The sequence below is a fragment of the Coregonus clupeaformis genome, unplaced genomic scaffold, assembly GCF_020615455.1.
Source record: "Coregonus clupeaformis isolate EN_2021a unplaced genomic scaffold, ASM2061545v1 scaf0116, whole genome shotgun sequence".
Lineage (NCBI taxonomy): Eukaryota > Metazoa > Chordata > Actinopteri > Salmoniformes > Salmonidae > Coregonus > Coregonus clupeaformis.
Window position 1 is genome coordinate 432,501 of NW_025533571.1, and position 24,325 is coordinate 456,825.

Genomic DNA, 24,325 nt, shown 5'->3' on the forward strand with positions numbered 1-24,325 from the left:
GGTTTCATCTCAACCTTACCACCCCTCAGTATGTCAGTGCTAGCTACATGTCTTTGGAAAATAAACTCCAGTATAGACCTTACATGGTCCTCTGTAGCTCAGCTGGTAGAGCACGGTGCTTGTAACGCCAGGGTAGTGGGTTCGATCCCCGGGAACCACCCCATACACAAAAATGTATGCACGCATGACTGTAAGTCGCTTTGGATAAAAGCGTCTGCTAAATGGCATATTATTATTATTATTACTTCAGGATCGGGGTCAATTCTAATTGAAGTCACTCAATTCAGGAAGTGATTTGGATTGCAAATAAAAAAATCTTACAACTTTTCTTATATATAGCTTCTCCTTTTCAGTTGATTGACAAGTCATTGAAAATAAATGGGTTTTTTTTCAATCACTTTCATTTGAATTGACCCCAACCCTGCCTTACTCCATGAAGCTCTCCCACTTCCTATCCCACTAGTCTGAATGTGGAACCTTGGTAGCAGATGGTCCTTTCTTGTTGGTCCAAAACATTGCTTTGAGATCCATGATATATTGTAGAACATCCTATCAGTCTGATGGAGTTTTTCCCAAAGATGTAGGGATTTGGGGTTTTGGATTGGGTTTTGGATTGGGTTTTGGATTGGGTTTTGGATTTCCAAACAACCCTCATTTCCATCAGTGTCACCTAGCTGTCTTACCTATGGACATCCAAACAAACAACTATTTAACTGTACGGTAGTGTGACCAGTTCTTACCTGTTGGCATCCATGGGTCTGCTGAGGTCTTCCCTCGGGTGTTGGTCTGTTCCCAATCTAGATCATCCTCTCTCCCCTGGCTGTACCCGCAGGTTTCAAACGGCTTCTTAAAGTCACAATCGCCTGTTACAAAAAGACACAAGACAATCATTCAGAATTATTATTTTTTTGCGACTGTTCCGTTAACTCCACACCATAATGAATTAACGCATCAGTTACATTCATAACAGTCGTTCCTCGGCATTCACTCGTTTTTTTTCCCCCCCGTCTGTATTTATAATGCAATATGGCCTCCGACGCTGAGATGTGTTTAAGTGAGACACAGTGAAGGATTAGAACAGCAGTCGATGCACAACACACATTAGCGACATTAGCCAACATGGCAGTCCAATTTCAATATGGAAAGTATGAAGTGTCTCGACTCAATCATCGTCAGACATAAGCCACGTCCCAAATGGCACCCTATTCCCTACGTAGTGCACTACTATTGACCGGAGCCCTGTGTAGTGTACTAAATAGGGAATATGGTGCCATTTGGCACACAGCAATAGTGTTCCAAACTGCACCATCTAGCACACGTCGATTATGTTTCCTCTAACAGCAGTTAGTGCTGTAGCAGCAATCCAGTCTATGGGACTTAACTGTTCTGCTGTTCACCGGTCTTTAATTTACACACTCACACACACACACACACACACACACACACACACACACACACACACACACACACACACACACACACACACACACACACACACACACACACACACACACACACACAGACACACACAGACACACACACACACACACACACACACACACACACACACACACACACAACCGACTCTAATCCGTTCTACTGCCTCTACTCTGAAGCTGACAGTGAGGAACCATTAGGAGATGTGTGCGTGTGTGTGTGTGTGTGTGTGCGCGTGTGCATGTGTGCATGTGTGTGCGTGTGTTCAGCTCTGCCTGTTGGTGTGTGATCGATTAATACACACTCTCCTTTATTCCTCTCACCTATAAGGTCATACAACACCATCTAAAGGCTCCTCCCACATTTACGGTCATACAACACAATGTAAAGGCTCCTCCCACCTATAAGGTCATACAACACCATCTAAAGGCTCCTCCCACATTTACGGTCATACAACACAATGTAAAGGCTCCTCCCACCTATAAGGTCATACAACACCATCTAAAGGCTCCTCCCACATTTACGGTCATACAACACAATGTAAAGGCTCCTCCCACCTATAAGGTCATACAACACCATCTAAAGGCTCCTCCCACATTTACGGTCATACAACACAATGTAAAGGCTCCTCCCACCTATAAGGTCATACAACACCATCTAAAGGCTCCTCCCACATTTACGGTCATACAACACAATGTAAAGGCTCCTCCCACCTATAAGGTCATACAACACAATGTAAAGGCTCCTCCCACCTATAAGGTCATACAACACCATCTAAAGGCTCCTCCCACATTTACGGTCATACAACACAATGTAAAGGCTCCTCCCACCTATAAGGTCATACAACACCATCTAAAGGCTCCTCCCACATTTACGGTCATACAACACAATGTAAAGGCTCCTCCCATCTATAAGGTCATACAACAACACAATGTAAAGGCTCCTCCCACCTATAAGGTCATACAACACAATGTAAAGGCTCCTCCCACCTATAAGGTCATACAACACAATGTAAAGGCTCCTCCCACATTTACGGTCATACAACACAATGTAAAGGCTCCTCCCATCTATAAGGTCATACAACAACACAATGTAAAGGCTCCTCCCACCTATAAGGTCATACAACACAATGTAAAGGCTCCTCCCACCTATAAGGTCATACAACACAATGTAAAGGCTCCTCCCATCTATAAGGTCATACAACAACACAATGTAAAGGCTCCTCCCACCTATAAGGTCATACAACACAATGTAAAGGCTCCTCCCACCTATAAGGTCATACAACACAATGTAAAGGCTCCTCCCACCTATAAGGTCACACAACACAATGTAAAGGCTCCTCCCACCTATAAGGTCATAAAGGCTCGGCTTGCTGTTTCTTTCTTTTTAACCCCAAAGTGCTTCGCAATTCACTCAGGAATCTAGAAGAAGTCACATCAAAGATATGTTTGTAGGGAGGAAGGTGAAATCTAAGAAGCCATGTCAAAGACATGTTTGTAGGGAGGAAACCACCACTGAGAGGTATATGAAGACAGCAGGTACCCTCGCGGTTAAGAGCGTTGGGCCAGTAACTGAACGGTTGCTGGTTTGAATCCCAGAGCCAAGTAGCTGAAAAATCTGTCTGTGCCCTTGAACAAGGCACTTAACCCTTAGTCGCTCTGGATAAGAGTGTCTGCTAAATCTGGTATTTATTAGGATCCTCATTAGCCGCTGCAAAATCATCAGCTACTTTTCCTGGGGTCCACATGAAACATGACATAATACATAGTACAGAACATTATTAGTCAAGGACTGAAACACATCTATTTAAAATGTCACACATAGCTTACATATCAGTACATACAGTCAATATCTAGGTCTAATACATAGTTCAGTGTAAATTACAATGCAAGATATATAAAATGGCTGTGTCTCTTCACCGATATACAAAATGGCCGTGTCTCTTCACAGTCCCCTTTGTGCAGTAAGGTATTCTTTTACCAGTTTTTTTTTTTTACTTGGGGTGGCAGAGAGTTCCATGTAGTCATGGCTCTATTTAATACTGTGCGTTTCCCAGCCTCTGTTCTGGACCTGGGGACTGTGAAGAGACCTCTGGTTGCATGTCTTGGGTTGTACCGATGAGTGTCTGAACTGTGTGCCAACAGCTTGAACAGACAGTTCGGTACCTTCAACACATCAATACCTCGCACAATGACCAATAGTGATGCAGTCAATCTCTCCTCAACTTTATGTCAGGAGAGACTGACATGCATGTTACTGACACTTTCCCTCTGTGTACATCTAAGTGCGATACGTGCTGCTTTGTTCTGGACCAATTGCAATTTACCTATGTCCTTCTTTGCCGCACATGACCACACAGCTGGGCAGTAGTCCAGGTGCGACAAAACTAGGGCCCGTAGGAACTGTCTGGTCGACTGAGATGTCAAGAAGGCAGAGCAATGCCGTATCATTGACAGACCTCTTCCCATTTTAGCAACCATTGAGTCTATATGTTTTGACCATGAAAGCGTGCTATCTAGGGTTACACCGAGCAATTTAGTTTCCTCAACTTGCTCAATAGCTACATTGTTTAATAATAGATCTAAACAACGTTTAGAGTTGAGCGAGTGATTTGTCCCAAAAATGATGCTTTTCGTTTTTGAGATATTTAGCACCCGCCTATTGCTAGTTAGCCATTCTAAAACTGACTGGAACTCTATGTTAAGGGTCTCAGTTATTTATTTTACTGTTGCTGCCAACGTGTATACTGTTGAGTCATCAGCCTACATAGACACACAGGCTTTATTCAAAGTTAGTGGGAGGTCATTAGTAAAAACAGAAAACAATAATGGCCCTAGCCAGCTGCCCTGCGGTACACCACACTCAACTGAATTTGCATGAGAGAGGCTCCACTAATGAAAACCCTCTGTGTTCTATTAGATAGGATGCAAATTTATAACACCTACCTTTTTTCAGCAATAGGTTATGATCAATTACATCAAAAGCTACATTGAAGTCTAACAAAACAGCTGTCACAATCTTCTTACTATCATTTTCTTTCAGCCAATCATCAGTCATTTGTGCCAGTGCCAAGCACGATGAGTGCCCTTCCCTATAAGCATGCTGAAAGTCTGTTGTTAATTTGTTTTCTGTAAAATAACTTTGTATCTGATCCAACAACATTTGCTAAGCACTTGTAACAGGCTGATTGGTTGGCTGTTTTAACCATTAAAGGGTGCTCTGCTATTCTTGGGTAGTGGAATGACCTTTGCCTCCCTCCATGTCTGAGGGCACACATCGTCTTCTAGGCTGAAATTGAAAATGTGGCAAACAGGACTCCGCTACCAACCTCAGCAATTTACCATCCAGGTTCTCAGTACCAGGTGGTTTGTCCTTGTTTTTTCACCTCTTCCAAACCCACTTCGTGGAACTCAAAACTGCAGTGCTTGTTTTTCATTATTTGGTCCATTATGCAGGGATATGAAGGCTCGGCATTTAATGTTTGCATGTCATACATAGGGTTGCGGCAGTCATGAAATTTCATCAGCCGGTGATTGTCAAGCAAATAACTGCCGGTCTCACGGTAATTGACCATTAATTAACATAAACACATTTTTCATCTCCTGGCTTCCACACACTGCCTACAAGCCACTGATTCAGACCTTTGGAACATCTACATTTTCTAAAGTCTAATAAATCCATGTAATATCGCCTACACCTTCACAATAAATCCATTATTTATTTTAGACAGGTCTAAAGAAGCATGATATGAAGAAAATGTAGTCTATTTCAGAAGAACAGAATAAAATACTCTGAGTTGTCCTTATGTTTGGTCCTGATCTGGCTATGCCAAATGGCTGTGGGCTACACTAGTTCATTTAGCAGACAGGATTTGGTTAGAATTCCGTGGCATTATTTTATATTATTTTATAGAATGAAGAATACATTTGAACAAAGCTGAATAAAATAGTGAGGATATTTTCTCCAAACGATTTGAGGGAGTGCGCACATGCGGCTATTCTGTGTTGAGCGGTTAACAAAGAAACAGGTACTCCTATATGCTTAATTTAGAGTTATTTGTGTGATTTAGTTGTGATACAAACTTAGTGCTATATGTTTAGATTTTTAATACATTCTAATGATGACGTGAAAAAAGTCGCATGAAAGGCATTAGCTCTGCTTTGTTTTTTTGTGCAGGCTGTACACACGTGATCAGTCTCTCGTTCACAATTTGACAAGCACTTGATAATGCCAACGCATCACCGGGGGCACACTGCCTGCCCTCCATGACACCTACAGCACCCGCTGTCACAGGAAGGCCAAAAAAGATCATCAAGGACATCAACCACCCGAGCCACGGCCTGTTCACCCCGCTACCATCTAGAAGGTGAGGTCAGTACAGGTGCATCAAAGCTGGGACCGAGAGACTGAAAAACAGCTTATATCTCAAGGCCATTAGACTGTTAAATAGTCACCACTAGCCGGCCTACACTCAGTACCCTGCCCTGAACTTTAGTCACTGTCACTAACCGGCTACCACCCAGTTACTCAACCCTGCACCTTAGAGGCTGCAGCCCTATGTACATAGACATGGAATCACTGGTGACTTTAATAATGGAACACTAGTCATGGAACACTAGTCACTTTAATATTGTTTTTAATACTGCTATACTTGTTTCATATGTATATACTGTATTCTATTCTACTGTATTTTAGTCAATGCCACACCGACATTGCTCGTCCTAATATTTATATATTTCTTAATTCCATTCATTTACTTTTAGATTTGTGTGTATTCATGTGAATTGTTAGATATTACTGCACTGTTGGAGCTAGGAACACAAGCATTTCGCTACAACCGCAATAACATCTGCTAAATATGTGTATGTGACCAATAAAATTTGATTTGATTTGAAATGAATGTACTTCTGGTGTACCAAAATGCAATGGCGCTGTCGGTGTGAACGAGGCGTTAGGCTGACGCAACAGATCAGAACGTTTAGCTTTAAACGTTGATAAACTACTAGGCTATTTCTTCACATTATAAGCAATGTGCACACAGCAGTAGGCTATAAGCGCGAATGTTCCATTAGATTATGCATGTAATGCTTTTATTATAAAAGGTGCATTTTTATGGTGAAAATTATCTTCCCCAAACTTGAAACTCACGTGCTGCGAACGTATGCCAGTTAGGCTCTACATTATAAAGCGGATTAATGTGCTTAATTTTAAGAAGTTATTTGGCCTCTTGAGTTGTGATACAAACCTTATCAAAAACATATAGGCCTATGGGCTAGGCTACATGAGATGTGGGACTATGATTTGAAAAAGTCGCAAAAAAAAGGTACGCATTGTTTCTTGCATTGATGTCAGAGTGATTAGAGGGACAATAGAGTGCTGAGTGCCAGGCAGTTAGCAAGTTTGGTAGGCTACTAATGACCAGCAGCAGCATCAGAGCATGGAGAAGCCTAATTACCGTGACTAAACGGTCACGTGGAATTTGACTGCCTTCATGACTCGTGACCGCCGGTGGGGCGGTAATACGGTCACCGTAACAGCCTTAATACCAGCTATATACACATGGGGTAGTTTGGTACATGGAGCCAGGGAAGATCCAGAGTGGTGTGGGTTGGGGTAGGCTGGTACATGGAGCCAGGGAAGGTCCAGAGTGGTGTGGGTTGGGGTAGGCTGGTACATGGAGCCAGGGAAGATCCAGAGTGGTGTGGGTTGGGGTATTCTGGTACATGGAGCCAGGGAAGGTCCAGAGTGGTGTGGGTTGGGGTAGGCTGGTACATGGAGCCAGGGAAGGTCCAGAGTGGTGTGGGTTGGGGTAGGCTGGTACATGGAGCCAGGGAAGGTCCAGAGTGGTGTGGGTTGGGGTAGCCTGGTACATGGAGCCAGGGAAGATCCAGAGTGGTGTGGGTTGGGGTAGGCTGGTACATGGAGCCAGGGAAGGTCCAGAGTGGTGTGGGTTGGGGTAGGCTGGTACATGGAGCCAGGGAAGGTCCAGAGTGGTGTGGGTTGGGGTAGGCTGGTACATGGAGCCAGGGAAGATCCAGAGTGGTGTGGGTTGGGGTAGGCTGGTACATGGAGCCAGGGAAGGTCCAGAGTGGTGTGGGTTGGGGTAGGCTGGTACATGGAGCCAGGGAAGATCCAGAGTGGTGTGGGTTGGGGTAGGCTGGTACATGGAGCCAGGAAGGTCCAGAGTGGTGTGGGTTGGGGTAGGCTGGTACATGGAGCCAGGGAAGGTCCAGGAGTGGTGTGGGTTGGGGTAGGCTGGTACATGGAGCCAGGGAAGGTCCAGAGTGGTGTGGGTTGGGGTAGGCTGGTACATGGAGCCAGGGAAGATCCAGAGTGGTGTGGGTTGGGGTAGGCTGGTACATGGAGCCAGGGAAGGTCCAGAGTGGTGTGGGTTGGGGTAGTTTGGTACATGGAGCCAGGGAAGGTCCAGAGTGGTGTGGGTTGGGGTAGCTGGTACATGGAGCCAGGGAAGATCCAGAGTGGTGTGGGTTGGGGTAGGCTGGTACATGGAGCCAGGGAAGGTCCAGAGTGGTGTGGGTTGGGGTAGTTTGGTACATGGAGCCAGGGAAGGTCCAGAGTGGTGTGGGTTGGGGTAGGCTGGTACATGGAGCCAGGGAAGGTCCAGAGTGGTGTGGGTTGGGGTAGTTTGGTACATGGAGCCAGGGAAGGTCCAGAGTGGTGTGGGTTGGGGTAGGCTGGTACATGGAGCCAGGGAAGGTCCAGAGTGGTGTGGGTTGGGGTAGCCTGGTACATGGAGCCAGGGAAGATCCAGAGTGGTGTGGGTTGGGGTAGCCTGGTACATGGAGCCAGGGAAGGTCCAGAGTGGTGTGGGTTGGGGGTAGGCTGGTACATGGAGCCAGGGAAGATCCAGAGTGGTGTGGGTTGGGGTAGGCTGGTACATGGAGCCAGGGAAGGTCCAGAGTGGTGTGGGTTGGGGTAGCCTGGTACATGGAGCCAGGGAAGGTCCAGAGTGGTGTGGGTTGGGGTATGCTGGTACATGGAGCCAGGGAAGGTCCAGAGTGGTGTGGGTTGGGGTAGGCTGGTACATGGAGCCAGGGAAGGTCCAGAGTGGTGTGGGTTGGGGTAGTTTGGTACATGGAGCCAGGGAAGATCCAGAGTGGTGTGGGTTGGGGTAGGCTGGTACATGGAGCCAGGGAAGGTCCAGAGTGGTGTGGGTTGGGGTAGGCTGGTACATGGAGCCAGGGAAGATCCAGAGTGGTGTGGGTTGGGGTAGGCTGGTACATGGAGCCAGGGAAGGTCCAGAGTGGTGTGGGTTGGGGTAGGCTGGTACATGGAGCCAGGAAGGTCCAGAGTGGTGTGGGTTGGGGTAGGCTGGTACATGGAGCCAGGGAAGATCCAGAGTGGTGTGGGTTGGGGTAGGCTGGTACATGGAGCCAGGAAGGTCCAGAGTGGTGTGGGTTGGGGTAGGCTGGTACATGGAGCCAGGGAAGGTCCAGAGTGGTGTGGGTTGGGGTAGGCTAGTACATGGAGCCAGGGAAGGTCCAGAGTGGTGTGGGTTGGGGTAGGCTGGTACATGGAGCCAGGGAAGGTCCAGAGTGGTGTGGGTTGGGGTAGCCTGGTACATGGAGCCAGGGAAGGTCCAGAGTGGTGTGGGTTGGGGTAGGCTGGTACATGGAGCCAGGGAAGATCCAGAGTGGTGTGGGTTGGGGTAGTTTGGTACATGGAGCCAGGGAAGGTCCAGAGTGGTGTGGGTTGGGGTAGGCTGGTACATGGAGCCAGGGAAGATCCAGAGTGGTGTGGGTTGGGGTAGCCTGGTACATGGAGCCAGGGAAGGTCCAGAGTGGTGTGGGTTGGGGTAGGCTGGTACATGGAGCCAGGGAAGGTCCAGAGTGGTGTGGGTTGGGGTAGCCTGGTACATGGAGCCAGGGAAGGTCCAGAGTGGTGTGGGTTGCGGTAGGCTGGTACATGGAGCCAGGGAAGATCCAGAGTGGTGTGGGTTGGGGTAGGCTGGTACATGGAGCCAGGAAGGTCCAGAGTGGTGTGGGTTGGGGTAGGCTGGTACATGGAGCCAGGGAAGGTCCAGAGTGGTGTGGGTTGGGGTATGCTGGTACATGGAGCCAGGGAAGGTCCAGAGTGGTGTGGGTTGGGGGTAGGCTGGTACATGGAGCCAGGGAAGGTCCAGAGTGGTGTGGGTTGGGGTAGTTTGGTACATGGAGCCAGGGAAGATCCAGAGTGGTGTGGGTTGGGGTAGGCTGGTACATGGAGCCAGGGAAGGTCCAGAGTGGTGTGGGTTGGGGTAGGCTGGTACATGGAGCCAGGGAAGATCCAGAGTGGTGTGGGTTGGGGTAGGCTGGTACATGGAGCCAGGGAAGGTCCAGAGTGGTGTGGGTTGGGGTAGGCTGGTACATGGAGCCAGGGGAAGGTCCAGAGTGGTGTGGGTTGGGGTAGGCTGGTACATGGAGCCAGGGAAGATCCAGAGTGGTGTGGGTTGGGGTAGGCTGGTACATGGAGCCAGGGAAGGTCCAGAGTGGTGTGGGTTGGGGTAGGCTGGTACATGGAGCCAGGGAAGGTCCAGAGTGGTGTGGGTTGGGGGTAGGCTGGTACATGGAGCCAGGGAAGGTCCAGAGTGGTGTGGGTTGGGGTAGGCTGGTACATGGAGCCAGGGAAGGTCCAGAGTGGTGTGGGTTGGGGGTAGCCTGGTACATGGAGCCAGGGAAGGTCCAGAGTGGTGTGGGTTGGGGTAGGCTGGTACATGGAGCCAGGGAAGATCCAGAGTGGTGTGGGTTGGGGTAGTTTGGTACATGGAGCCAGGGGAAGGTCCAGAGTGGTGTGGGTTGGGGTAGGCTGGTACATGGAGCCAGGGAAGATCCAGAGTGGTGTGGGTTGGGGTAGCCTGGTACATGGAGCCAGGGAAGGTCAGAGTGGTGTGGGTTGGGGTAGGCTGGTACATGGAGCCAGGGAAGGTCCAGAGTGGTGTGGGTTGGGGTAGGCTGGTACATGGAGCCAGGGAAGGTCCAGAGTGGTGTGGGTTGGGGTAGGCTGGTACATGGAGCCAGGGAAGGTCCAGAGTGGTGTGGGTTGGGGTAGGCTGGTACATGGAGCCAGGGAAGGTCCAGAGTGGTGTGGGTTGGGGTAGGCTGGTACATGGAGCCAGGGAAGGTCCAGAGTGGTGTGGGTTGGGGTAGGCTGGTACATGGAGCCAGGGAAGGTCCAGAGTGGTGTGGGTTGGGGTAGTTTGGTACATGGAGCCAGGGAAGATCCAGAGTGGTGTGGGTTGGGGTAGGCTTTTACATGGAGCCAGGGAAGGTCCAGAGTGGTGTGGGTTGGGGTAGGCTGGTACATGGAGCCAGGGAAGATCCAGAGTGGTGTGGGTTGGGGTAGCCTGGTACATGGAGCCAGGGAAGGTCCAGAGTGGTGTGGGGTTGGGGTAGGCTGGTACATGGAGCCAGGGAAGGTCCAGAGTGGTGTGGGTTGGGGTAGGCTGGTACATGGAGCCAGGGAAGGTCCAGAGTGGTGTGGGTTGGGGTAGGCTGGTACATGGAGCCAGGGAAGGTCCAGAGTGGTGTGGGTTGGGGTAGGCTGGTACATGGAGCCAGGGAAGGTCCAGAGTGGTGCGGGTTGGGGTAGGCTGGTACATGGAGCCAGGGAAGATCCAGAGTTGTGTGGGTTGGGGTACGCTGGTACATGGAGCCAGGGAAGGTCCAGAGTGGTGTGGGTTGGGGTAGGCTGGTACATGGAGCCAGGAAGGTCCAGAGTGGTGTGGGTTGGGGTAGGCTGGTACATGGAGCCAGGGAAGATCCAGAGTGGTGTGGGTTGGGGTAGGCTGGTACATGGAGCCAGGGAAGGTCCAGAGTGGTGTGGGTTGGGGTAGGCTGGTACATGGAGCCAGGGAAGGTCCAGTGGTGTGGGTTGGGGTAGGCTGGTACATGGAGCCAGTGAAGGTCCAGAACCAGTAACCAGTACAGAGTGGATGTGCAGGGGCACAAGGTAGATATGTACATATAGGTAGGGATAAAGTGACTAGGCAACAGGATAGATAATAAACAGTCACAGCAGGGTATGTGATGAGTCAAAAGAGTGCAAAAAGGCCTAGTCATACCTAAGTTTGCTAGTTTTGTTAACAAAAAAAGTTATAAAAGTGGTTGGCAATATCAAAGGGTTTTGTTAAGAACAAGCCATCTGCCTCAATGAAGGATGGAGCCGAGTTTGGTTTATTGCCTAGAATTTCATTTAAAGACTCCAGAGCTTTTTACTATCATTCTTTGTATCATTTATCTTTGTTCCTTCTTCTTTTCGTTTAGTTTAGTTATGTGACTTTTTGTGTGCTCAATTGACTGTATGTTTGCCAGTCTGCTGTGTTGTCAGACTTATTTTATATTCCCTTTGCCTGATCGCTCTCAGCCATACAGTTTTTCAATTAATCATCTATCCATAGGGATTTGGCAGTTCTAACAGTCCGTTTTTTGATGCTGATCAGTAATTGGAAGAAGCAGTTTCATTAACGCTTCAAGTGCAGCATGTTCCTCATTACACACATCAGACCAACAAATATATTTCACATCTTCGACTCATTTGCGAAACCTCTTGTATGATTGTTCATACACAATTTTAGGTCCAATCTTTGGAACTTAAGTTTTTTCTAGATATGGCTATTATATTATAATCACTACATCCGACTGGTGTGGATACTGTTTATGAAATGGAACACTAGTCACTTTAATAATGTTTCCATATCTTGCACTACTCATCTCATATGTATATACTGCATTCTATTCTATAATATTCTACTGTATCTTAGTCCATGCCGCTCTGTCATTGCTTGTCCATATATGTATATATTCTTAAATTCCATTCCTTACTAGATTTGTGTGTTTTGGGTACATGTTGTGAAATTGTTAGATATTACTTGTTAGATATTACGGCACTGTCGGAGCTAGAAGCGCAAGCATTTCGCTACACCCGCAATAACATCTGCTGAACACGTGTATGTGACAAATAACATTTGATTTGATTTGAAGAGAAGAGAAGAATTCTGCAACATTAATAAAGACGCGATCAATACACGTGGATGATTTAGTTCCTGTTCTGTTTGTAAATCACCTGGTAGGTTGACTGATGACTTGAACCAGATTGCAGGCACTGGTTACAGCTTGGAGCTTCTTTTTTTAAGTGGGCAGCTTGATGACAACCAGTCAATATTTAGGTCACCCTGTAAATACACCTCTCTGTTGATATTACATACATTATCCAACATTTCACACATATAGTCCAAATACTGACTTTTAGCACTTGGTGGTCTATAGCAACTTCCTACGAGAATAGGCCTTAGGTGAGGCAGATGAACCTGTAGCCATATTACCTCCACAACGTCTGACATGAGATCCTCTCTCAGCCTAACAGGAATATGACTCTGGACATACATGGCAACACCTCCACCATTTGCATTTCTATCTTTTCTATATATTCTATAACCATGTAGAGATACTACTGCATCATCAATACTACTGCATCATCAATACCCACTGCATCATCAATACTACTGCATCATCAATACTACTGCATCATCAATACTACTGCATCATCAATACTACTGCATCATCAATACTACTGCATCATCAATACTACTGCATCATCAATACTACTGCATCATCAATACTACTGCATCATCAATACTACTGCATCATCAATACCACTGCATCATCAATACTACTGCATCATCAATACTACTGCATCATCAATACTACTGCATCATCAATACTACTGCATCATCAATACTACTGCATCATCAATACTACTGCATCATCAATTTGAATTGTCTAAGTGTGTTTCAGAGATGGCCAGAATATGAATGTTTTCTGACGTTTAATAAGTTGTCAATTTCATGAAACTTGTTCCTCAGGCTACATGTGTTAATATGAGCTATTTCTAGTCATTTTCTGGGTTGCTTGTCTGTTTTTAGTGCTATTCTGAGAGGCTGATCCGAGGCAGACATGTCAGTGACGTTTACATTTGAGTCAATGGTACTGAGCGGGCTGCCCACAGTGGGCTTCTTCCTAAGGCAGACAGTTTCAGTGCAAACAGTGGAATTAAATTCTATGTGCATATGATTATCGCAGACAATAACCCTCAGAGCTAACAGTTAAAGGGAACATCGATTAGGTTACTTACATTGACTGCACATCTATTTCTCTGGGATGTAATATAATAATAAATAATGGTGAACAGTGCCGTAATATCTAACAAGTAATATCTAACAATTTCACAACATATACCCAATAATTATTATTTATTATTATGTAATATGATTTCCATGTCCTCTGTTGCTTATTAAGACAGGGCGGACTGGAGTGCTGCCAAACACAGACTATCAGTCTCTTTTAAAGAGTGTCGGTTGCTCCCACAGCAATCAAAATTGTCACAAATGGAGATATTTCCTGCCTTTACAGAGTTTTCTTCAAGAACTCGTTTAGGGCAGTGATGCGGCTGCAACCCCTTCTATAGCACGGCAGGGGCCCAGAGACGACTGTTCAAGAGAATGCTGTAGCCCTTCTTCAGTTCCTCAGATTGCCAAAAGTGAATGTTGTTCAATCCAACGCGAGTGACGACGGTGCCAATATTAGAGTAGTTGGCTAGAACTACGGTAGAAAGGGAGTTGATGTCTTGGACACGGGCGCTTGGGTGACAGTGGACCTTGGCCGGCCCACAGGCCGCAGGCAGGCCAAATTATCTCACAATCGAGCTGCCCACGACGATGGTGGTGGTAATGGAATCCGATGGGGAAGGAAGCAGGGGGGGAACAGAACAGGCGTGCCTTGGGCAGGGTGGGGTGTGCTCGTCTCATGCCAGCCTGACTCACCGTACATGTACCAGTAGCGGCGGATGGCGTCGGAATCGTCGGGGTGATGGAGGAGGGCCCAAGACCTTGCTTCCTTTGATCAGTGACCGGCTGAGCTGTGGAGGAGGGTGCCCCTGGATGGCTGCTGGCTGTTGGTGTATTCCCAGGATCAGAGCTGACTCCCGGGGACAGTACGTCCACCTCCAGCGGGGCAAAGCCGTTTAATAGCTAGATCTGATCTTCTAGGATATATGGAGGCCAACTAGACTGGCTCCCACCCGACCTCCTTCGCCTTGCCAGTGTCCAGTCTCCCACTGGACACGGAGTTGAGCTTACCATCTGTCCAGTGGATTGGAGGAGGTCAGTACCGCCCGACTCATTGACCCCTTGGCTGTGGGAGGCATTCAGAACTGAAATTCTGTGTGCCTGGGCTGCATCAAGGTACTTAGAAAGCACATCTTGTTTTTCCCGCAGCTGAGCTAGCAGCTGGAAAATCTCTTCCCTAACCTGCTTGATGATGACACACAATAATTGATGTTAATTTATCAGTTCCACCTTATTTTCCTCCTCTAGCGTAGAGATCATCACCTAGTGCATTTGAGCCCAGACGTAGACACAAACACCACTGGTGTTATCTTGCTCTGTGTCACGCCCTGATCTAGCCTCCTCTTGCGTAGAGATCATCACCTAGTGCATTTGATCCCAGACGTAGACACAAACACCACTGGTGTTATCTTGCTCTGTTAGCATGATGGCTAACCGATAACTATATATATATTTTTCCGGGACACAAACTTGCAGTCCCAGCCCAAATATCGAACCGCAACGCAGAATCCTTAGCTATCAGAACTTCCAATGGTTAAAGATATTGTTGACATGATTAAAAAGGATTTAATGCAAACTGTTCATAAAATCTCCTCTCCTCTCCTCTCCTCTCCTCTCCTCTCCTCTTTTAGCCCATAGGGTGTCATCTAAGAAAACACAGACCGCTGAGAGGTCTATGAGGTAGCTTTTAGCTCATGGGGGGTCATCTAAGAAAACACAGACCACTGAGAGGTATATGATGAACTTTCAAAACAAGTACTTTTTGTCTAGCCACAGCAGTCAACTAGCTAGCTAGGTAGCTGTTTAGCTTTCTAGCACAATCACTAATTTGTTTTTTTTAACAATTAACAAGCTAGTTAACTACCACATGTTCTTGTCAAAAAGTCAACAGTGTAGCTAGCAAGCCACAAGATATGCCAAATAACACACCACCACACCACCACACCACGTCACACACCACAGCCAGGCTGGATCATTCATATGGACAGACACTCCCTCCATAAGGACACATGATAATGATTCATTTACTTCGAACCAAGCCTGGTTCTGAGAGGGTGGACAGACACACAATATATCATTATATTGGTAGAAAAGGTTGTGGATCATATGAACAATAGTAGAGAACGTCAAAGGTCGGGTTGGTCCTTCAAGGGATTTGGGAAGGCTATAAATGGTGTTACACTACAACGCTTGACTGGTCGGTCGTACACGTCTGGTCATTGACACGTCTACATTTTCTTTCCTTTTGTCCTTTTTATACAGACTGAATTAATGCCATATGATTGATGATTTATGTTTGCTTTGCAGAGATGTATGTTCGTTTCAGGAGAAATGTGCATTAATCTACAAGGCTCTGTGAGCTCTGAGAGATCAGTGTCGTGGGGTATGATGCTTTGTCTCGATCGTTCCAGTCTTCCTGAGACCCTCCTTTCCTCTCCTCTCCTCTCCTCTCCTCTCCTCTCCTCTCCTCTCCTCTCTCCTCTCCTCTCCTCTCCTCTCCTCTTCGCTCCACACCCCCCCTCCCTTCCTCTGCTTCTCCCCTCCCCTGCCCTCCCCTCCCCTCCTCTCCCCTCCCCTCTCCCCTCCTCTCCCTCCCCTCCTTACATCCCCCCTTTGTCCACACCTCCCCTCCCTTCCTCTGCTTCTCCCTCCCCTGCCCTCCCTCCCTCCTCTCCTCCTCCCTCCCCTCTCTCCTCTCCTCTCCTCTCCTCTCCTCTCCTCTCCTCTCCTCTCCCTCCTCTCCTCTCTCCTCCCCTCTCCTCTCCTCTCCTCTCCTCTCCCTCTCCTCTCCCTCTCCTCTCCTCTCCTCTCCCTTCCCACCGCTCTCCCTCAACCTCTCACACAGCACAGCAGAGCACCAATGCATACACACAGCACAGTGTGCGGAGCTCCAACTGTAGGAAAGAGAGATTGTATTAATGTTTGATACTTAACTGGGGCATTGTGGAGGAGAGCAGTGTATTCAGAGGCAATAGGTGACAGGGGGGTAGTGGGGAGGGAAGCCATTAGAATATAGAACATTGGGGGGCTTCAGAACGGTGGGGGAGTGTACTGTATCCGCAACAAAGAACCAACACGTGTCTTGTTTCATTCTGAGAGGTTTAATTCTGTTCAAATGTCAAGTCAGACTTAATGATGACCTGGGAGGAGAGAGGTGATGAGAGAGAGAGAGAGAGAGAGAGAGAGAGAGAGAGAGAGAGAGAGAGAGAGAGAGAGAGAGAGAGAGAGAGAGAGAGAGAGAGAGAGAGAGAGAGAGAGAGAGAGAGGTGATGAGAGAGAGAGAGAGAGAGAGGTGATGAGAGAGAGAGAAAGAGAGCGAGAGAGAGAGAGAGAGAGAGAGAGAGAGGGAGAGAGAGAGCGAGAGAGAGAGAGAGAGAGAGAGAGAGAGAGAGAGAGAGAGAGATACAGAGCGAGAGACAGAGGGACATATAGGGACAGAGACAAGCAGAGAGAGAGCATTAGAGAGAGAGAGAGAGAGAGAGAGAGAGAGAGCGAGAGAGAGAGAGAGAGAGAGAGAGAGAGAGAGAGAGAGAGAGAGAGGGGTGTTTCTTAATTTATACTACCGTGCTCCACACTCTCACGCTCCGAGTGCCTTCTCCGACCGCGCTCTCTTGAGTACGTTCTTGTGAGGATGACAGTGTGGAGAATGCATAAAACAATACATCTGAGAATCACTGCATTACCTCACGCTTCACCTCCCCATTCACGGAACCTTCTTCCAGCCAGGACAATGGGAACAATAGACGAAAACAAGATATACACAAAGCAAACGTTTTACTTCGTAACTATCAACTAGCTATATGTGGATCGTAATAATGTAGCTAACCAGATAGTTTAACAGGCAAAAAAAGACCCAAGATAGATGTCCATTCGTCGTGGGTAGCTAGCTAACCATTCTTCGTGGCTGTCTGGCTAGCTAACAGTACTAGCAGCTAGCCAGTTAGCTCTATTGACTTATTATTGGCTTGCGATCTACGGTACGTAGATAGTGTGTCAAGTTGGCTGGATGGGGCAGCAGGTAGCTTAGTGGTTAAGAGCGTTGTGCCAGTAACCGAAAGGTCGCTGGTTCTAATCCCCAAGCCGACTAGGAGATAAATATGTTGATGTGCCCTTGAGCAAGGCACTTAACCCTAATTGCTCTGGATAAGACCGTCTGCTAAGTGTAATGTACTTTGGGTGGTGGACCATTCTTGATACTGCTGAGCATGAAAAACCCAGCAGCGTTGCAGTTCTTGACACAAACTGGTGTGCCTGGCACCTACTACCATACCCTGTTCAAAAGGCATTTAAATATTTTGTCTTGCACATTCACCCTCTGAATCGCACACGTAGACAAGCAATGTCTCAATTGTCTCAAGGCTTAAAAATCCCTCTTTAACCTGTCTCCTCCCCCATCATCTACACTGATTGAAGTGGATTTAACAAGTGACATCAATAAGGGATCATATCTTTCGCCTGGATTCACCTGGTCAGTCTATTTCATGGAAAGAGCAGGTGTTCTTAATGTTTTGTAAAATCAGTGTATATTCCCACACTATCTATCCATCTTTTACAGATGCTGTAAAGCCAGAGGCCTGAATCAATAATTCAACCCCAGAACGCTGGAGCCAATTTCTCCTAAAGATTTTCCACTCTGACATAAAAGTGCTTTTGTTATTGCATCTGTAACAAAAGTAAACTTTCAACGTTGAAAGCAAAGTGAGTCGAAAACACTGCGGCTGTTCGGCTGTGTGTGTGGTGTGTGTGTGTGTGTGTGTGCGTGTGTGCGTGGTGTGTGCATGTGTGTGCGTGTGTGTGTGTGTGTGTGTGTGTGTGTGCGTGGTGTGTGCATGTGTGTGCGTGTGTGTGTGTGTGTGTGTGTGTGCGTGGTGTGTGTGTGTGTGTGCGTGGTGTGTGTGTGTGCGGTGTGTGTGTGTGTGTGTGTGTGTGTGTGTGGATGAGTTTGAAGCCTGGGAGAGCTGGGTCTGGCTCTATACATTCACAGCCTCCAGACGTCGATGTGAACAGAATAGGTCTGGGTGGGAGTGTGAAGAGAAGAGATGAGAACAGAATAGGTCTGGCTGGGAGTGTGAAGAGAAGAGATGAGAACAGAATAGGTCTGGGTGGGAGTGTGAAGAGAAGAGATGAGAACAGAATAGGTCTGGGTGGGAGTGTGAAGCGAAGAGATGTGAACAGAATAGGTCTGGCTGGGAGTGTGAAGAGAAGAGATGAGAACGTAGCGATGTCTGGTGGTTCATAATAGAAACAGACATGAAAATGGTACAATGGTGGAGTTTTCTATCAAGCTGTGTGTGTGTGTGTGTGTGTGTGTGTGTGTGTGTGTGTGTTCTCTCTCTGTAGTTAATTAGACACTAGAGGAGTCAGATCCATCTAGCCAGACAGTCGCACATTTCATCTCAGTATGAAATATTAATACAACAACAGGTACAGTCGTGGTCAAAGTTTTTGAGAATGACACAAGTATTGGTCTTCACAAAGTTCGCTGCTTCAGTGTTTTTAGATATTTTTGTCAGATGTTACTATGGTATACTGAAGTGTAATTACAAGCATTCCATAAGTGTCAAAGGCTTTTATTGACAATTACATTAAGTTTATGCAAAGAGTCAATATTTGCAGTGTTGACCCTTCTTTTTCAAGACCTCTGCAATCCGCCCTGGCATGCTGTCAATTAACTTCTGGGCCACATCCTGACTGATGGCAGCCCATACTTGCATAATCAATGCTTGGAGTTTGTCAGAATTTGTGGGTTTTTGTTTGTCCACCCGCCTCTTCAGGATTGACCACAAGTTCTCAATGGGATTAAGGTCTGGGGAGTTTCCTGGCCATGGACCCAAAATGTCGATGTTTTGTTCCCCGAGCCACTTATGGCAAGGTGCTCCATCATGCTGGAAAAGGCATTGGTCGTCACCAAACTGTTCTTGGATGGTTGGGAGAAGTTGCTCTCGGAGGATGTGTTGGTACCATTCTTTATTCATGGCTGTGTTCTTAGGCAAAATTGTGAGTGAGCCCACTCCCTTGGCTGAGAAGCAACCCCACACATGAATGGTCTCAGGATGCTTTACTGTTGGCATGACACAGGACTGATGGTAGCGCTCACCTTGTCTTCTCCGGACAAGGTGTTTTCCGGATGCCCCAAACAATCGGAAAGGGGATTCATCAGAGAAAATGACTTTACCCCAGTCCTCAGCAGTCCAATCCCTGTACCTTTTGCAGAATATCAGTCTGTCCCTGATGTTTTTCCTGGAGAGAAGTGGCTTCTTTACTGCCCTTCTTGACACCAGGCCATCCTCAAAAAGTATTTGCCTCACTGTGCGTGCAGATGCACTCACACCTGCCTGCTGCCATTCCTGAGCAAGCTCTGCACTGGTGGTGCCCCGATCCCGCAGCTGAATCAACTTTGGGAGACGGTCCTGGAGCTTGCTGGACATTCTTGGGCGCCCTGACGCCTTCTTCACAACAATTGAACCACCCTCCTTTTAAAGCTTTTAACTCAATCAGCATGACAGAGTGATCTCCAGCCTTGTCCTCGTCAACACTCTCACCTGTGTTAACGAGAGAATCACTGACATGATGGCAGCTGGTCCTTTTGTAGCAGGGCTGAAATACAGTGGAAATGTTTTTTGGGGATTAAGTTAATTTTCATGGCAAAGAGGGATTTTGCAATTAATTGCAATTAATCTGATCACTCTTCATGACATTCTGGAGTATATGCATATTGCCATCATCAAAACTGAGGCAGCAGTTTTGTGTCATTCTCAAAACTTTTTATCACGACTGTACACTGTGTTACTAGTCACTTCTTCCTACCAACAATACCCAGGCCTCTTTCTAACCCTTCAACAAAGTCCTACTGTCACGATCGTCGTATACAGAGGAGGACCAAGGCGCAGCGTTGCAGGCAAACATACTCTTTATTAGAGACACGATCAAAAACAACAAAACGATAACGTGACAGTTCACGGTCTAACACAAACAGACTAGAAACAAGATCCCACAACATTTGTGGGCAAATAGCCTCTATAACTATGGCTCCCAATCAGAGACAACCAGCCCCAGCTGACACTCGTTGCCTCTGATTGGGAACCACTCTGGCCAACACAGAAATACAACCTATAGAATATCCACACCCTGGCTCAACATATAGAGTCCCAGAGCCAGGGTGTGACAGTACCCCCCCCTAAAGGCGCGGACTGCGACCGCGCCTAACGTACACACACCAGGGGAGGGCTGGGTGGGCATACCTCCTCGGAGGCGGCTCCGGCTCCGGGCTTGACCACCACCCTTCCACCATCCCCCCGTGGCGCCCCTGGTCCGGTCTGGCCCCGCTGGCTGGAGCTGGACCGGACATCGTAGAAGCGGACCGCTTTGGCTCCGGTGTGGAGCAGCTGACCGGTACCTTACCAGGCACCGGTGACCCAGGCACGGGTTGTGCTGGACTGACGACAGCGCACCCCTGGCTTGGCGCGTGGAGCCGGAACGGGCGGACCAGGCTGACGACTCGCACCCCTGGCTTGGTGCGTGGGTAGGAATGGGCCGGACCGGGCTGACGATGCGCACCCCTGGCTTGGTGCGTGGAGTAGGAACGGGCCGGACCGGGCTGACGATGCGCACCCCTGGCTTGGTGCGAGGAGCAGGGACAGGCCGGACCGGGCTGGCGAGCGCACACCGTAGGCTTGGTGCGTGGAGCAGGGACAGGCCGGACCGGGCTGGCGACGCACACCGTAGGCTTGGTGCGTGGAGCAGGGACAGGCCGGACCGGACTGGCGACGCACACCCCTGGCTTGGTGCGTGGAGCAGGGACAGGCCGGACCGGGCTGGCGACGCACACCGTAGGCTTGGTGCGTGGAGCAGGGACAGGCCGGACCGGGCTGGCGACGCACACCGTAGGCTTGGTGCGTGGAGCAGGGACAGGCCGGACCGGGCTGGCGACGCACACTGTAGGCTTGGTGCGTGGAGCAGGGACAGGCCGGACCGTGCTGTGGAGACGGATAGGAGACCTGGAGTGAAGAGCTGCCACAACCCGTCCTGGCTGAATGCCTACCTTCACACACTCTGTGTGAGGCATCAGCACAGGACGTACAGGGCTGTGTACCCGTACTGGCATAACCGCACGTGACACTGGCGCAGGATATCCGGGACCGAGGAGAGGCACTGGAGGCCACGAGCGCTGAGCCGGCACACTCCGTCCCTGGCTGCATGCCCACCTTCGCACAACACGTGCGGGGTGCTCGCACAGGACGTACCGGACTATGCCGGACCACTCGTGGCACAGTGCGCAGCTCCGCATACCGCGGAACCTGCCCAGTCTCATGCTGCCATGCCTGAGTACGGAGAGTTGGCTCTGCTCTCCATCCAGGCTCCGCCAACCTGCCTTCTGGCCCCCAAAACCCGGTGGCCTCCTCTCCTGATCTCCCAATTCGCCTGTGGCAGCCTCCTGCTGCCCAGTCGCCCATGCCGTGTGCACCCCCCTAAAAAATTATTGGGGGTGCCTCTCGCCAGTCCGACCACGGCCCGGTTGACGCCGCTTCTCCACTCCTGCCTGGGTCTCCCCCTTCATCGCCTTCCGGTACCGGACGGCCTCCTCCTTCGTAATCTGCCCCCAGCCGAGGAGGACATCCACCAGCGTTACCTCCTGCGTGTGTTCCTGGACACGCTGCTTGGTCCTGGTTTGGTGGGATCTTCTGTCACGATCAGTCGATACAGAGGAGGACCAAGGCGCAGCGTTGCAGGCAAACATACTCTTTATTAGAGACACGATCAAAAACAACAAAACGATAACGTGACAGTTCACGGTCTAACACAAACAGACTAGAAACAAGATCCCACAACATTTGTGGGCAAATAGCCTCTATAACTATGGCTCCCAATCAGAGACAACCAGCCCCAGCTGACACTCGTTGCCTCTGATTGGGAACCACTCTGGCCAACACAGAAATACAACCTATAGAATATCCACACCCTGGCTCAACATATAGAGTCCCAGAGCCAGGGTGTGACACCTACCAACAACATCAGTAAACTGGCTCCAATTCAATCTATTCAAACACACTGCAGGTTCTCAGACAGATATCACTGCTGTTAGACAGCTGTTAGACCTGATCTGGGTGCCAAATGCCAAACATAGTTCACTACTTTTGACCAGGGCTCATAAGGTCAAAAGTAGTGCACTTGATTGGGAATAGGCAGGTCTCTCTCTCTCTCTCTCTCTCTCTCTCTCTCTCTCTCTCTCTCTCTCTCTCTCTTCCTCTCTCTGCTCTCTCTCTCTCTCTCTCTCTCTCTCTCTCTCTCTCTCTCTCTCTCTCTCATCTCTCTCTGTCTGTCTCTCTGTCTGTCTCTCTCTCTCTCTCTCTCTCTCTCTCTCTCTCTCTCTCCGTGTCTCTCTCTCTCTCTCTCTCTCTCATCTCTCTCTCTGTCTCTCTCTACCTCTCTCTCTGCCTCTCTCTCTCTCTGTCTCTCTCTCTCTGTCTCTCTCTCTGTCTCTCTCTCTGTCTCCCTGTCTCTCTCTCTCTCTCATCTCTCTCTCTCTGTCTCTCTGTCTCTCTCTCGGTGTCTCTCTCTCTCTCTGTTTCTGTCTCTGTCTCTGTCTCTGTCTCTCTCTCTCTCTCATCTATTGTCTCTCTCTCTCTGTGTCTCTCTCTCTCTGCGTGTCTCTCTCTCTGTGTCTCTCTCTCTGTCTCTCAATTCAATTTCAATTCAATTTCAATTCAATTTCAATTCAATTTCAATTCAATTTCAATTCAATTTAAGGGCTTTATTGGCATGGGAAACGTATGTTAACATTGCCAAAGCAAGTGAAGTAGATAGTAAACAAAAGTGAAATAAACAATAAATATTAACAGTAAACATTACACTCAGAAGTTTCAAAAGAATAAAGACATTTCAAATGTCATATTATGTATATATACAGTGTTGTAACAATGTGCAAATAGTTAAAGTACAAATGGGAAAATAAATCAACATAAATATGGGATGTATTTACAATGGTGTTTGTTCTTCACTGGTTGCCCTTTTCTTGTGGCAACAGGTCACACATCTTGCAGCTGTGATGGCACACTGTGGTTTTTCACCCAGTAGATAAGGGAGTTTATCAAAATTGGGTTTGTTTTCGAATTCTTTGTGGATCGCTGTAATCTGAGGGAAATATGTGTCTCTAATATGGTCATACATTTGGCAGGAGGTTAGGAAGTGCAGCTCAGTTTCCACCTCATTTTGTGGGCAGTGTGCACATAGCCTGTCTTCTCTTGAGAGCCAGGTCTGCCTACGGTGGCCTTTCTCAATAGCAAGGCTATGCTCACTGAGTCTGTACATAGTCAAAGCTTTCCTTAAGTTTGGGTCAGTACAGTGGTCAGGTATTCTGCCACTGTGTACTCTCTGTTTAGGACCAAATAGCATTCTAGTTTGCTCTGTTTTTTTGTTTGTTCTTTCCAATGTGTCAAGTAATTCTCTTTTTGTTTTCTCATGATTTGGTTGGGTCTAATTGTGTTGTTGTTGTTGTTGTTGTCCTGGGGCTCTGTGGGGTCTGTTTGTGTTTGTGAACAGAGCCCCAGGACCAGCTTACTTAGGGGACTCTTCTCCAAGTTCATCTCTCTGTAGGTGATGGCTTTGTTATGGAAGGTTTGGGAATCGCTTCCTTTTAAGTGGTTATAGAATTTAATGGCTCTATTCTGGATTTTGATAATTAGCGGGTATTGGCCTAATTCTGCTCTGCATGCATTATTTGGTGTTTTACGTTGTACACGGAGGATGTTTTTGCAGAATTCTGCATGC

At 48.0% G+C, this 24,325-nt stretch overlaps 1 protein-coding gene across 1 annotated transcript in view; it reads right to left on the bottom strand.

Annotated features, from left to right (window-relative positions):
* The window catches only part of LOC121580570 (receptor-type tyrosine-protein phosphatase mu-like), a gene marked incomplete at its 3' end in the record, with an annotated part of 542,380 nt that overhangs the window by 415,772 nt on the left and 102,283 nt on the right, over positions 1-24,325 (bottom strand). The window contains exon 2 of the mRNA XM_045213497.1: positions 741-863. Within this exon, the coding sequence (XP_045069432.1) occupies positions 741-863 (123 nt within the window). The remainder of the gene's footprint in view (positions 1-740; positions 864-24,325) is intronic.